Source organism: Hyaena hyaena, unplaced genomic scaffold (genome assembly GCF_003009895.1).
Source record: "Hyaena hyaena isolate Hyena2069 unplaced genomic scaffold, ASM300989v1 scaffold_186, whole genome shotgun sequence".
Taxonomy (NCBI): Eukaryota; Metazoa; Chordata; class Mammalia; order Carnivora; family Hyaenidae; genus Hyaena; species Hyaena hyaena.
In genome coordinates, this window is record NW_024080818.1 from 1,488,132 (window position 1) to 1,502,745 (window position 14,614).

The window sequence follows — 14,614 nt, forward strand, 5'->3', positions numbered from 1 at the left end:
TGGTGAGCCAAAGAGAACAAACAGAAAGTTCAGTTATGTATGGAAATATGGCAACATTTCAAACTGGGTGAAGGGACAAACATTTTAAGGCATAGTGTTGGGATAACTGGATGGTTATCTGACAAAAGATGTAACTGGTTCCATTACTCAAGGTTTACACAGAATAAATTACAAATAAGCCAGAGATTTAATGTTAAAAAAGGAACCATACAGTATAAATGTGGGTAAATTCCTCTGTAACCCAGAAGCAGGGGAAATTTTCCTAAGACCATCAGCCCACTGGAAAAGATTAATATATTTGATTGCATTTAAAAAATAACACCATAAATAAAATTAAAATGACAAAGTATTAAAAAATACTTGTAATATATAACAAACAAATGGTTACCATACCTAATTAATAAAGAGCTTCTAACAACAGAAAAGAAAATTACCAGCAAGCTACTAGGAAAAATGAGCTAAACAGTTCATAGAAAATGACATGCCAATAGGTCTTATGCCTAAGAAAACATGCTCAGTTTGCTCATGGAAAGAAAATACAGACTAAATCTACAACAGGAAACCATTTCTTACCTAACTAGTAAAAATGGAAAAATCTGACAACATTCTTTGTTGGTGAGGCTGTGGGATAACAGACCTCATCTATTGCTGGTGCAACCTGGAGCATGGAGCCTGTTTGGGATAGTCCTTCCCTCCCTTCCTCCCTCTCTTTCTGTCTCTCTCTCTGCTCCTCCCCTGCTCATACTGTCTTTCAAAATAAATAAACAAACATTTAGAAAATAAACAAATAAATAAAATTGTTACTTTAAAAGGTAAGGATGGGACCAGGATGGACAGAGTGGATATTTAGAAGCTGACCTTCTCTGAATATACATTGTGTTTTGTGGATTTTGACTTTAAGTTTATACGTAATTATAAAAATCACAATGCAAGTAAAAAGCAGTCCTTAAAATCTAAAAGCAACATGAATCAAGCAGAGCTGTGTTTCTAGTTGATAGCATCAGCACACAGAATTATTTCACAAATTTTAAAAAATGGTAATTTGATTTTAGATCCTTATTATGATATAACTGAAACAAAAAAAAAAAAAACACTGTTTAAACATGTTGGCAATTGTGTTGGCATTGTTCTGAGTCTGTTGTGTCTGTATTGTGCAATTTAAAAAGAAAACAATCATTTGGTGTCTCTGAGCACAGAAAAATAAAATATAGATGTAAGATCAGCAAAATATAGTAAAAATCTTATGGTCCTGAATTTAAGTTGGAAACAATACTGTGTGCTCATGATTTATTGTATCTTGAAAAACATATTATTCTACCTGAAACCCTTACCCTGTAAAACAAAAACAAAAACCAAAAAATAAAAAGCAAAAAGCTGGTATATTTCTTAGCTGCGTCCACTGAAAAGCCCTAGAAATAAGGACAAACCAAGGGGCAATGATCAGCCCTCAGTCTCTAAATACCATATTCAATTAAAAGGAACCAGAACTCCTTGAAAAAACAGCTGGTTCCAAGTCAGGGGGAGGAAAAGAACAAGATGGGCCTTGAACATCTTGTCGTATAGAAAACAAGGAGCAATCCAAAGCCCCAGATTTACATCCAAAGAAATTAGGATTAAATTTGAAGAAGTCTAAAATGGGAGAATGTGAAGGTCAATAAAGGTCATAACCGCAGCACACTGCAGCATATTAAATGAGTTTTAACTCATGAGGTCATTATGATACTTTGAATACATATATAAAATCATCTTTGGAAGATGCTAGTAACCAAATCATTTAGAAGAATAGTAAATGAAGGGAAAGAATTGTTTATCCTAGATTTCTTTCCCCTTTTTTAAAGGTTTTTATTTTTAAATGTTTATTTATTTTCAGAGATAGAGAGAGCATGCGTGTGTGCATGGGAGGGGCACAGAGAGAGGGAGAGAGAGAATCCCAAGCAGGCTCTGCACCGTCAGTGGGGCCGGATCCCACAAACTGTGAGATCATGACCTGAACCAAAATCAAGAGTCAGACACTTAACTGCTTAACCAACTGAGCCAGCCAGGTGCCCTTATCCTAGCTTTCTTGAACAGACTATCTATCAAGGTAATCAAGTAATTGATAAGGTGCAAGCTCTCTTCATATAAGTATTTTAGCTAATAAAAGAAATTTAAGACATAAGAACCACTGCAATGTATGGACATTATTGGCATTCTGCCTCAAGCAAATACTTAAAAAAACAAAAAAGGAAATCTGATGGTTGGGAAAATATGAAGACTAAAATATGTATTGGTATTAATGTTTACCTTTTTTCAAAAAAACAGTAGAATATAATATCTTTTTATTTTTACTAATTTGAGAGGTAGGGGAGAGCATGTGAGTTGGGGGGAAAGGGGCAGAAGGAGAGAGAGAGAGAATCTTAATCAGGCTCTATGCCCAGCACAGAGCTGGATGCAGGGGCTTAATCCCACAACCCTGGGATCATAATCTCAGCTGAAATCAATAGCTGAATGCTCAACTGAGTGAGCCACCCAGATGCCCCGATATTTTTATATGTAAAAATATATTCTAGTGATATATTTTGAGATATTTACAGTTGAGATGACAGGATGTCTGGGACTTGCTTCAAAAGAATCATGGTGCGGGGAAGAAAGAGATTGAAGGGGTGTTGTTGGAGGGTAGATAGTCAAAAAAATTGACCACAAGTTGACAATTTGAAACTGAACAATCAGATTCATTATACTCATCTCTCCACTTTTAAATATGCTTTGAGGCTTTCATAATAAAAAACAGAAGAAATAACAAGTGCTGGCAAGGACGTGGACAAAGGGGAACTCCTGTCCACTGTTGGTGGGAATGTAAATTGGTACGAAGACTGTGGAAAACAGTGTGGAGGTTCCTTGAAAAATTAAAAACAGAAATGCCACACAATCCAGTGATTCCACTACTGGGTATTTACCCAAAGAAAACAAAAATACTAACTCAAAAAGAAACATGCACCCCTATGTTTATTTCAGCATTATTGATAATACCCAAGATATGGAAGCAACCCAAGTGTCCATCAATAGGTGAATGGGTTAAAAATTATGCGATATGTATGTGTGTATGTGTACATACGTAGAAATACACAAACATACACACCCAATGGAATATTACTCAACTATTAAAAAAGAATAAAATCTTGCCATGTAACAACATGGATGGACCTAGAGGATATTATACTAAGTGAAGTCAGACAAAGAAAGACAAATACCAAAAGATTTCACTTATATGTTGAATTTAAAAAACACAACAAACAAAAACACAGATTCATAAATACAGAAACTGGTGGCTGCCAGAGGGGAGGTGTGGATGGGGGTGGGTGAAATAGGTGAAGAGGATTAAGACAGCAAATTTCTAGTTATAAAATAAGTCCGGGGCGCCTGGGTGGCTTAGTCGGTTAAGCGTCCGACTTTCGCTTAGGTCATGATCTCACGGTTCGTGGGTTCGAGCCCCACGTCAGGCTCTGTGCTGACTGCCAGCTCAGAGCCTGGAGCCTATTTCAGAGTCTGTATCTCCCTCTCTCTCTGACCCTCCCCTGTTCACGCTGTCTCTCTCTCTCTCCTAGAAATAAATAAAAAATATTAAAAAATAATAATAAAATAAAATAAAATGAGTCCTAAAGATAAAAAAGTACAGCACAGGGAATACAGCCAATAATGCTATAATAACACTGTACAATCATAAATGGGGACTATACTTACTAGGTGAGCACTAAGTAATGAACAGAATTATCGAGTCACTATGTTGCACACCTAAAACTAATATAACATTGTATGTCAACTGTGCTTCAATAATTTTTTTTAAGTAGAATAAAATAATGAGTGGGTGGGTAGGTAGGTAGGTGGGCAAGCAGGCAGAAAGGTCAGCCGACAGGGAGAGGAGGGAGAGGTGTCTGTACACGTTTACAGTTCCTTATGCACAATTCTGAAACCTACAAACTTTAAAATATCATGTTGGCAGGGGTGCCTGGGTGGTCCAGTCAGTTAAACATCTGACTCTCTCTGCAGGAGAGAGGCTCTCTCTCTGAAGCAGGCTCCAAGCTTTCAGCACAGAGCCTGATTTTGTGACCCAAAATCACAAACCATGAGATCATGACCTGAGCTGAACTTGGACGCTTAACCAACTGAGCCACCCAGGCTCTCCAGTTTAACATTTTTTAAACAGTAGCTGCTGTTGTTAGAGAATAGCATCACAGGGACTTTGGTTTTAATGCTTTGCATTTCTGAATTTTTCCATATTTTACTAGCACATATATTACTTTTTAAATTAAAAAGTCATGATTTTATAATTAAAACTAAAAAAGATTTAATACATATTAAAATATACATAATTTTTCTAAATGAGGGAAAAATATTCAAGTAAAAGTATTATTTTCCCCTCTACTAACTAAACAAATACAGCTGACAAAATAGCATCTTGCATAACTATCTTTTTTTTTTTAAGTTTATTTACTTATTTTGAGAGCGTGCGAGTGGGGAAAGGACAGAGAGAAGGGACTTAGTGCAGAGCCCGATGCGGGACTTGAACTCATGAACCATGAGATCACGACCTAAACCAAAGTCGCTTAACGGACCAAGCCATCCAGGCACTCCCTGTATAACTATAATTAATACAACCTCCAAAATTATGTTCCTAACCTTCAAAAAGATGTCCTGAGTATATAACATGTGAGCAATATTTTAAATATCAAAACTGTGTAGGGAAAATGTCAAAAATTTCCAATAGCAAAACTTTCCCTCTTCTTTTTATGTATTTTCTAACTCAAATCTTGCTGGATTCCCCTCTTCCCCAAATAATCAGGATTGGATTTTATTCTGCCAGTTTTCTCTTTTGGAAAATGTAGAGATAAGAGATAATAACAACCTCTAGAGGGTTGTTGTGAAAATTAAATGGATAACAAATATAAAAAAGTCTTGCTTTCATGAGTGCGACACTCGTTAAGTACTCAATGAACATTACTGCTTTTATCACTAATGTTACTATTGTTTCTCTTCGTCAAAAGCCTGTTCCCGCCCACTATATGTTCCACAGAAGAAGCTCAAGTGCTAATTGTAATGCTTTCTATATTAGATGAAATACTGAGGCCTTAGTTTCAAAAGGCTATGTTACCCTGGTCGTAAGATTTGTGGTGGAAATTCCATACAAAAGTTTTTATTCCAAATGAAAGTTTTTAAACTTGAAAACAAACTTCATGTCTTTATAAAAATCAAGTCAATATCACACTGTTTTGGACTGTGTTTATAAAATAACAAATCTCTTTTTAACAAAATAAAATACCTACAGAAAAGTGTCATATAAATATAAAATCACATGGTTTCTAAATACCAATGGTTTGATTCAAGATAAAAGGGAAAATTTTATCTTTTTAGCAACATGAGTACCTTAGGCTCTCTAGAGTGAGTATATTTTCAGTATGTAACAATGCACAGAAGAATTATTATAATAAAGTCTTATAATCATAATGACTTAAGAGAAAATTTAGCACAATAGAGTTCATTTTAAAACACAACCTTGGTTACAACTAGCATAGTTCTGCCCTAAGATAAAGGAGAATTTTATCTACATGATTATTTTTCATATCCATGAAAAATACTTACCCTTTTTCATATGTGAATTCATCTTTCAGGGAATTAGCTGATGATTCCCCAATAAAGACAGATGGAATGTCAATTTTCTTTAGCACATCAACTGTATAAAATAATAATAAAATTATTCTTAAAAGCCCACATTCCGTTTACAATCAACTTTACATTCTTAACAATAGCAGCAAACCTAACTGGAAACAATTAACAATAAATTCAAATTGGTTGATTTTCCTGATTGCAGATTTATACCATCATCAATTTCAGTGGATGAGAAGTACTATTACATTTGCAACAACAAAAACTAACATTCTGCATACATACATTACCTTCTACATCAATAGTCCTAATAAGATTGGGATAACCATTTTTAATATTTCCTTTTGATTTATGCCTCTTTAGACATAATCAACTCTTAGAAGGGGAAGAAACTATTTTAAGTTTTATTTCTACACATAAATTAATTCCTAAATGAAAAAGTAAAAAAGCTTTTTTTACATACCCATTCCCAGAAGAGGTATAAGCCAAAGAATGTAAGAAAAGACCACTTTACAAAAGTCTCAAAAATGACACCACATATCTATGACATTCTAGAGTGAAGGGCTGACAGGAGTTGAGAAAGGGCATAAAATTGGAAATCTGGGTAAATTTCTACTTCCTCCTAAGCCTGAAGTTCATGGTAAAGCTTTGTTTTGTTTGGCATCTTAACAAACTGGATTCTTACACCTATATTACAAAACCAAAATCAAATGTCAACAAAAGAGAAGTTTGTAAAAATTACCCATTACTCAGGAAGATCCTGTTAAAGTTACAAAAGAAAAAGCAGCCTTATTTTTAGCTGTGAGTTAATTAACAAAAATGGCTTTAAAGAAAGTCCATTTGTTTTCATTACATCTTCACAAAATATTCTACATTTTCTTAAAAACAACAACACATATTTGTTATTTATTTTAAAAAGTGGGATGGGGGGGGAGTAGGATACCAGAAGAAAACCAAACACAACCATAATTCTTCCCACCCAAAGACAAAGGTTCTATTTGAAGTAATAAACAGTGCTTTAAGTTTCAACAAATACATTTTTCACTAGATTAGTGAAACTAATTAGTGAAACTAGATTAGTTTTACGCAAATATAATCATTCACTCCACGCATTCTCATTCTCCCTCCCTCCCTCCCTCCCTCTCTCTCTCTCTTTCACATACACACACCTATATAAGCCCCAAGGGGGCAGGAACCAAAATGGTTGATAAAAGAATACTTAATCACTATTTTTATGTCAGTGGGATCATATAATAGAAAAAAGTATAAGCTTTTTACAATGATACACCTCAGATATCCTGTCATGTCAATAATTAATTTATTTGAGTTATCATATCTAAAGAGATGTAAAAAGCTCCTCATTTTAGTCAAAAGAAGGGGAGAAATGTTGTATGCAAATATGACTAGCCATCTTGGAGATTTTGCAACATTATCTACAGAAAACAAAACCAAACATGTTCTAGTTTACAAAATACTTTAAAAACCACTAAGTTTCAATTCTGATCCACAAAACAATTCTGAAGTGTACACTGCTGATAGTATTATCATGATATCATAGACAAATGATAATTTAAATGGCCAGCCCCAACTTCTCCAGATTCATATATCCAACTGCCTGTTCAATATCTCCACTTGATTGGCTAACAGGTGTTTCAAACAATGTTTCTCAAACCCAACTCTCAAAGTCTCTTTCCTTTCAATCAGCTCTACTCCTACCCAGTCCTTCTCATCTCGTAAACAGCATTTGGTATTCACCTAGTTTCTCGTGCTGAGCATCTTGGAATCATTCCTTACTCCTCCCCTTCCTTATTCCTTTTATCAAATCCTGTCAACTTCAAAATGTATCCACAATTCTATCACCTCTTATCAGTTACTGCTAATTCTCCAGATCACCATCGCCTCTGGCAACATCCTGACTTGTCTCTTCCTAGGCACTCCTGTCCACCTTCCACCTTCAATCTGTTCTCCAAAGAGCAGCCAAAGTGTGATCCTTTTAAAATAAAAGACCAGGGGCTGGGTAGCTCAGTAGATTAAGTGTCCAACTTAGGTTCAGGTCATGATCTCATGGCCAGTGAGCCTGCATCGGCCTCTGTTCTGTAGTTGGTGTTTTCCCATCACATTCTGCCACCTCCTAACAAAGACAAATGTATTGCCTCACTGAGTGAACCCATCCTATGTCCTAGCTGAAATAAAAACAAAGTCCTTGTGAGAATGTCTGTAGCAAGGGGCTCTTAAAATTCCCTTTAGTTTCTAGATACTAGAATGTCTACTCTTAGGAGAACGTGTGCAATATTCTTTGTGGCTATAGACTAAGCCTTTAAAAGGGGTATAGCTACATGTCCCCCTACCCTTTTTTTTTTTTTTTAATGTTTACTTATTTTTGAGAGACAGAAACAAAGCACAAGTTGGGGAGGGGCAAAGAGAGAGAGAGAGAGAGACACAGAATCCGAAGCAGGCTCCAGGCTCTGAGCTGTCAGCACAGAGCCCAACGTGGGGATTGAACGCACAAACGGTGAGATTGTGACCTAAGCCGAAGTTGGATGCTTAACCAACTAAGCCACCCAGGTGTCCCAGTACATGTCCCTTTTAATGAATCCATGCTTTCCTTTCCTCTACTAACTTAACAGCAAAGATGAAAGTGGTAAATAGGTCTTTGCAACATTTGGGTTTGGATATATGAAATATCCAAAACACACATACGCAAGGATGGAGCAAAGTATCACAGAAATAATCCAAGCAATAAAGCAAGTCAAGGACCAAAATTCTGACCAATCTTTGGTATATAATAGCTCAGGTGGAACATTTCCATGGCAACAGCAGGATTACACGGTTATGTGCTACTTTTAACATTTAGCACATTTTCCTTAGGGACTGACATGATTACCACAAAAAAGTTTATGGTATTACAAAGGCAAAACAGGTGTTAGAGGGAACAGGCACTTCCCTACTTCCAAAATTTTTATTGAAAACATGTGAAGGGCACCTGGGTGGCTCAGTTAGTTGAGCATCTTACTTTGGCTCAGATCATGATCTCATGGTTCCTGAGTGTGAACCTGATGTTGGGCTCTGTGCTGACAGCTCAGAGACTAGAGCCTGTTGTGGATTCTTTCTTTCTCTCTCTCTCTCTCTATTTCTCTCTCTGCCCCTCCCTGGCTTGTACTGTCTCTCTCTCAAAAATAAATAAAACATTAAAAACATTTAAATAAAATTAAAAAAACATGTAAAAAGACTAAATAGTTTACAAATACTGATCTTTTTAACCCAAATAAGACCTTGAACAGGTCTTGAGGACTGATTAACACTGGGCTCAGGATTTCAGCAAAACACACAAAGAATAAGTAACTTGCTCAAAGCTATACAGCTAATACAAATGAAAGCTTCACAGTGTGAATTTAAATTCACACCTACTTCTGGAGTATTTATGCTTTCCATTTTGTTAGCAACGGATACAGGTAACAAAAGCTACTGACTTTTTTTTTTTTTTTTTTAAAGGAGAAGAAAGTTGTGTCAAGTCTGCAGTGCTAATAGAACTAGTTTATTTGGTAAGTAAAATACCTTTAACAATTCCTTTAATTCCCAAGGAGTGACTATCAAACTTTTTGTGAAATGCTAAAACCTCTTAAGAGTATTTGATGCATTATAATGATTTGCTCAGCTAGAATATTAAATAATAATTTTAAATATATAGAAATTAACGCAGGAACTTATTACCAAGTTTTATTTTTTTTTTAATGTTTACATAATTTTTGAGAGAGACAGAGCATGAGTGGGGGAGGGGCAGGGAGCAAGGGAGACACAGAACCCGAAGAGGTTCCAGGCTCTGAGCTGTCAGCACAGAGCCTGCTGCGGGGCTTGAACTCACGAAATGGGAGATCATGACCTGAGCCAAAGTCAGAGGCAAAACAGACTGAGCCACCCAAGTGCCCCACTAAGTTTTACTTTTTATAAACTGTAATTTTTGCCTCAGGTTATAATAGGGTTAAGAAGGAAGAAGGTTCTACTCAAACAATAACAACAAATACTGTCTATAAAAATATTTTTTAGTCAAGGACTCCAAAATACTTCCTATTAAGGATCTAATTATTTAAAGTCTTAAATATATTCCAACGTAGGATATCAGTCCATAGCTTTATGTCTGCTCTTTGCTCCAAGCTCTTTCTTGCATATGAGATTCAATGGCACTTAGAAGCCAGAGGTATTATGGTTATGTGCTAGAAGAAAAACAAAAATAAAATACTTAATCATGAATGCTGGCAGTGTGTTTTGGGTTCTGAACCCAATTTCCAATGTGTATATGGGGGCTCTTACCCACACCATTGAACAACTCAACTCTGACATTATCTACTTGGAGATAGCATCACATTCTACAGGTTAAAGGTTTAGTCTCACAAAAATCTCCCAAGCATTCAGACACCAGTTTTGAGTCCATAATATCACCTGTGTTTTTGATCTACCAGATTAGAGGTTCCAATGACACCTCCCTCCTTCGGTCCAATGAAATGTGCTAGAGTGGCTCATGGAATTCAGAGAAATAGTCTAATTACTAGATTACCAGTTTATTATGAAAGGAAGAGCCACATGGAAGATGCATAGGTATGTATGAAGAGTGCCCTCTTCCAGGCATGGAACTCTCCCCAAATCTTGTGTTCACCAACCTAGAAGCTCTGTGAACCCTGTCCTTTTGGGTTTTTATGGAGGCTTCATTATACAGATGTGACTGATTAAGCCATTGGCCACTGGAGATCTATTCAACCACCAGTCCTTTGTCTCTCCCCAGAGATCAGAGAGGTGGGACTGAAAACTCCCAATTCTCTCATCACATGGTTGGTTCTCCAGCCCATCAGCTACCTTCTTCAGGTGGGGCCCAAAAGTCATGTCATTAACATAACAAAAGATATCTTTATCACTCTCACCAAATTAAGTGAAGGCATACAGCTTAAAAGTCACAGATTAAAGCCAGTTACTTGGTTAAAATTGGCTCATTTCCCCCACAAGCTAATACTCGGTAGAGAATAAGGGAAAATATTCCTATTTTGAATGAAAAGCTATAGGCATGTCAATGTATATTAAGAAATTAATAATCAACTGGTATAAGAAAGCACAAGTATGTAGCTTCAAAATTCTATAAGGATATAGTAGCTACTTAGTATGTCTACATATCCTAACATTTAATATTGTGAATCTCTAAATAAATCACAAAAATTCTTCTTTGGAATCCTCAACTCAGCATGTTTGTCTCTATTTAAAACTTTGGTTTTCCTTTGATTTTGGTCAAAATATCAATACATCTACAATGAAACAGAAAGGTAAAAGAAAACAAAACAACTAACTATTCAGAAAAGAACAAGTCAAATTCACTTCACTATGAATAAAACTGTCCCAAGAGGGTTAAGATGAGAGTTACCTTTCTGATAGAAAAGAAATTTTGCTTTTTAAACAGAAAATTTGAAGAAAAAAATCCTGTTAAGTTTTATTTTCAAAAGATCTTTCAAACAGGAGAGAAGAAAAGTGATACCTGTACTTACTGTCGTTGGATCCCATGCTAATGAGGTCATCAGAGTCGACATTGTGAACTATGGCTGCTTTGTATCCTGCTCTCTGTGCATTTAAAACCTGCAAGTCAGAAAAAAAATCACAATATGAGGAAGAGAGTGCTTTGTCACACAGTCACTCAACTCCAAAATAAATCAGCGTCTATACCATGTGTCCAGGACTAGATTCTGTATATATGTAAGAATGGATCTCAAGTATGTTCCTGAAACATAACATGTTTTACAACTGACTATCAGTGACGTTAGACAACTTCTTGATCTCGTTAATGGCACTAAGTGAAGAAGGAACAAATAAAAGACAGAAATACAAGCTCAAATACTAAAAAGATCCAAAGCAATAAATCTGTCTAGCACTGGAATGTAGAGACTTGCTGTGATCAGGCTCGAGCATCATAAGCTCTTGAGCCTTCAAATCTACTTCTGCTGATTAGTGGGATAAACTTGGACAAATTATGTTTCTTCATGTGGATTAATCAGAATCATTTTATCCTATCATTGATAATCAGAAAAATTTTATCCTGTCACTGATAACAAAAACTCTGCAGGGCATAAGACTGCCTCAAGGAATTAATATTTTGTTCATCTTTACAGCCTCTATAGCACCTGTGAAATAGCCTCATAGACTAGGCACTAAGTATTACTTGAATGAGTAAATGTATAAAATATGTGCTCAATTAATGGCCCACATTATCACATTACAAACACAAGAGAGAAAATGAGGCAAAGTTTTTTTTTAAGTTTATTTATTTTGAGACAGAGAGAGAGAGAGAGCACACATGTGAGGGAGCATGCACACATGAGCAGGGGAGGGGCAGAGAGGGAGTGAGAGAATCCCAAGCAGACACCATGCTGTCAGCACAGAGCCTAACACAGGATCAATCCCAAGAACCATGAGATCATGACCTGAGCCAACATCAACAGTCGGATGCTTAATGGATTGAGCCACCCAAGTGCTGCAAGCAGAGATATTTTAAGAAACTAATTAAAATAGAGTAAATAGTTCACTAACACGGGTACTACTGCCCTAACATTAGGAATACGGCAAGAAAATTACCCAGCCAGCAAAACCATTACAAGGAATCTTTTGCAAGAAAATGTCAATAATAATAAAGTTTACTATTTTTTTACATGTTCATTTTTAAACAGATTTTGTTATCCAGCTAAAACTGAGAAAATGCTAGCTTCGAAACTTCTTCCCCATAGATAATGAGGCTTTTTCAAGGGGAGAGAAAAATTACTCTTAAGAAAGATATTAGTTTCTAAATCTTATTTCTTATTTACTACTTATATATTAATGTATTATTTATTCATTATATTGCCATAGCAGGCAAGACTTCACATAGCTTTCACTTAAACAAAAGTATACTTGGTTGGGGTTGCTATTAGTTTATTTGATGCTTAATGATCGTTTTAACTGTTCCCCAAAAGCTAACCAAGTAACTGAGGAGAAATGTTTCTTTCACATATCCCAAAACAACTATTCCCAGAGATACAATTTAAGATATACAAAATTTCTATCAAAAGCTGTTCTCTTCTAATAAAAAATAAGTTTAGATTTCTTTTTAAAGCTAATTAATGCACCCAGTCATTAAAATTACATGTATTAGCTTGATTCTCTGCAAAATATATATTTGTGAGCAAAGATACTACATGATAGGACACACAGAAAAGTGGTCTTAGGAGCCATGATAAAGTTTAGTAAAAAGAGGAGCACCTGGGTGGTTCAGTTGGTTGAGCGTCTGACTTCGGCTTAGGTTATGATCTCCTGGTTCATGGGTTTGAGCCCTGCGTCGAGCTCTAAACTGGCAGCTGGGGCCTGCTTGGGATTCTCTCTCTCTCCCTCTCTCTGCCCTTCCCTCCACTTACAAGCTCTTTCTCTCTAAAAAAAATCAACATAAGGAAAAAAAATAAAGCTTCTCTGTTAAAAAAAAAAAAGAATAAAAAAAAGTTAAACTCAGTAAGTATTTGCTGAGTTTACATAACAAAACTACATAAGGTATTGTGCAGCACAATGCAGAACTCAAAAGGTGAATCAGAAACAATCATTTCCTCAAGAGATCTCAATACTTGTGGGTATCCTAACAGGTCAAGTACTTTCTTGCCTCTCTATTTGCTAACACTATTATCTCTGCTTGGAATGAGGTCTCGTCTTCTGAATGCCTATCAGGCCTTAAAAGTCCATTATCTCCATGAAGCCTGCCTGTTCCGGGCCCTGTTCTGCATGTTTTTTTTCAAACACCCACATAATTGCTCCCCACTTAGAGTATTTATATATATTTGCTTGTATTTTTCTTAAAGATCTTATATAGTGCCTTATATTTACATATACATGTATACATGTCCCATTTCGAAAAAAACCCTTCATGGGGTCCTTAAATTTCCTGCATTTGTCCATGTGTGAACTTTTCTGGTATGAAGGGATAAAGCAATCATCAATTTTACAAAAGGTTTTCTGACCCCCAAATTGTTAAGAACCACCAAAATAAATCATTAGATTTATAACAATCTGCTATGTGTATAACTAAGTCTAGTCATTAGATTCTTAAAACTGCATGGAGCAAATGAGGAGAAATGTTTCTTTCACACATTCAAAATGCAATTGTTTCCATAAATACAATATTATATCATTATCAAAAGCTGTTCCCTGCAAACGAAATAATAAAATTCCTGAAAGAGAAAACGTAGAAAATGACTAAAATAGTCAGGAATTTTGAATGTACAAGTGTGAATTCCAAGAAATAGAAACATGTTTTCAAAAATTTAACAAAAAGTCTTCCCCAAGGGTTTTGTTGTTGTTTTTATTTATCTCTAAAATAAAGTATTAAATTAAATCAAGAAACACATTAACATATGGACCAACAGACTTATGATTACAAACAAGGAAAATACATTCATGTTTATGAACCTCAAAACTTGTGTGTCAGTCAAATTAAATTACATTTTTAACTAAGCAGCAGCTGGTATTTTTAAGAACACAAGGCAGAAATAAAACCTAAATCATTTAGTAAACATGTACAAAGTTTCACATTCATAAAATGCAACCTCAAACACATGGTATCAGATGCAGGCAAAGAACTCAAAGATTCATGAATAAAAAGTATGCACAGTGAACAAACCTAAATTCCAAAAGTGACATCAAACCTGAAAATTTCATGCAAAAGCCTTCAGAACTGTATTGCCAATCTGCCTTTTTAAGGAGATTGATCAGAGCTATTAAGCTCAAATTGTAGTGAATGCTCAAAATATTTTACATCTAATCAACAAATTAGCTGCAACTAAATTATGATGACCAGGTGGCACCTATCCAAGAGTTCTGAAGAAATGTGGGACTGCTGGCTTGTTATTATAAGTAGCCAGTATGTCAGAAGATAGCAGACTGCTAATGGAAGAGCCTTCAATAAGACAAGTTCTAAAAAGGAACC

At 35.6% G+C, this 14,614-nt stretch overlaps 1 protein-coding gene across 3 annotated transcripts in view; it reads right to left on the reverse strand.

Moving 5' to 3' along the window:
• The window catches only part of RNF13 (ring finger protein 13), a 163,842-nt gene that overhangs the window by 62,434 nt on the left and 86,794 nt on the right, over positions 1-14,614 (reverse strand). For 2 of the 3 annotated variants that reach the window (XM_039241011.1, XM_039241010.1), the window contains exons 5-6: positions 11,166-11,253; positions 5,617-5,707 (exon numbers count right to left, since the gene is read on the reverse strand). In XM_039241011.1, the coding sequence (XP_039096942.1) occupies positions 5,617-5,707; positions 11,166-11,253 (179 nt within the window). Of the gene's footprint in view, positions 1-5,616; positions 5,708-11,155; positions 11,254-14,614 lie in introns of all 3 variants that reach the window. The other variant, XM_039241012.1, reaches the window with a different exon arrangement.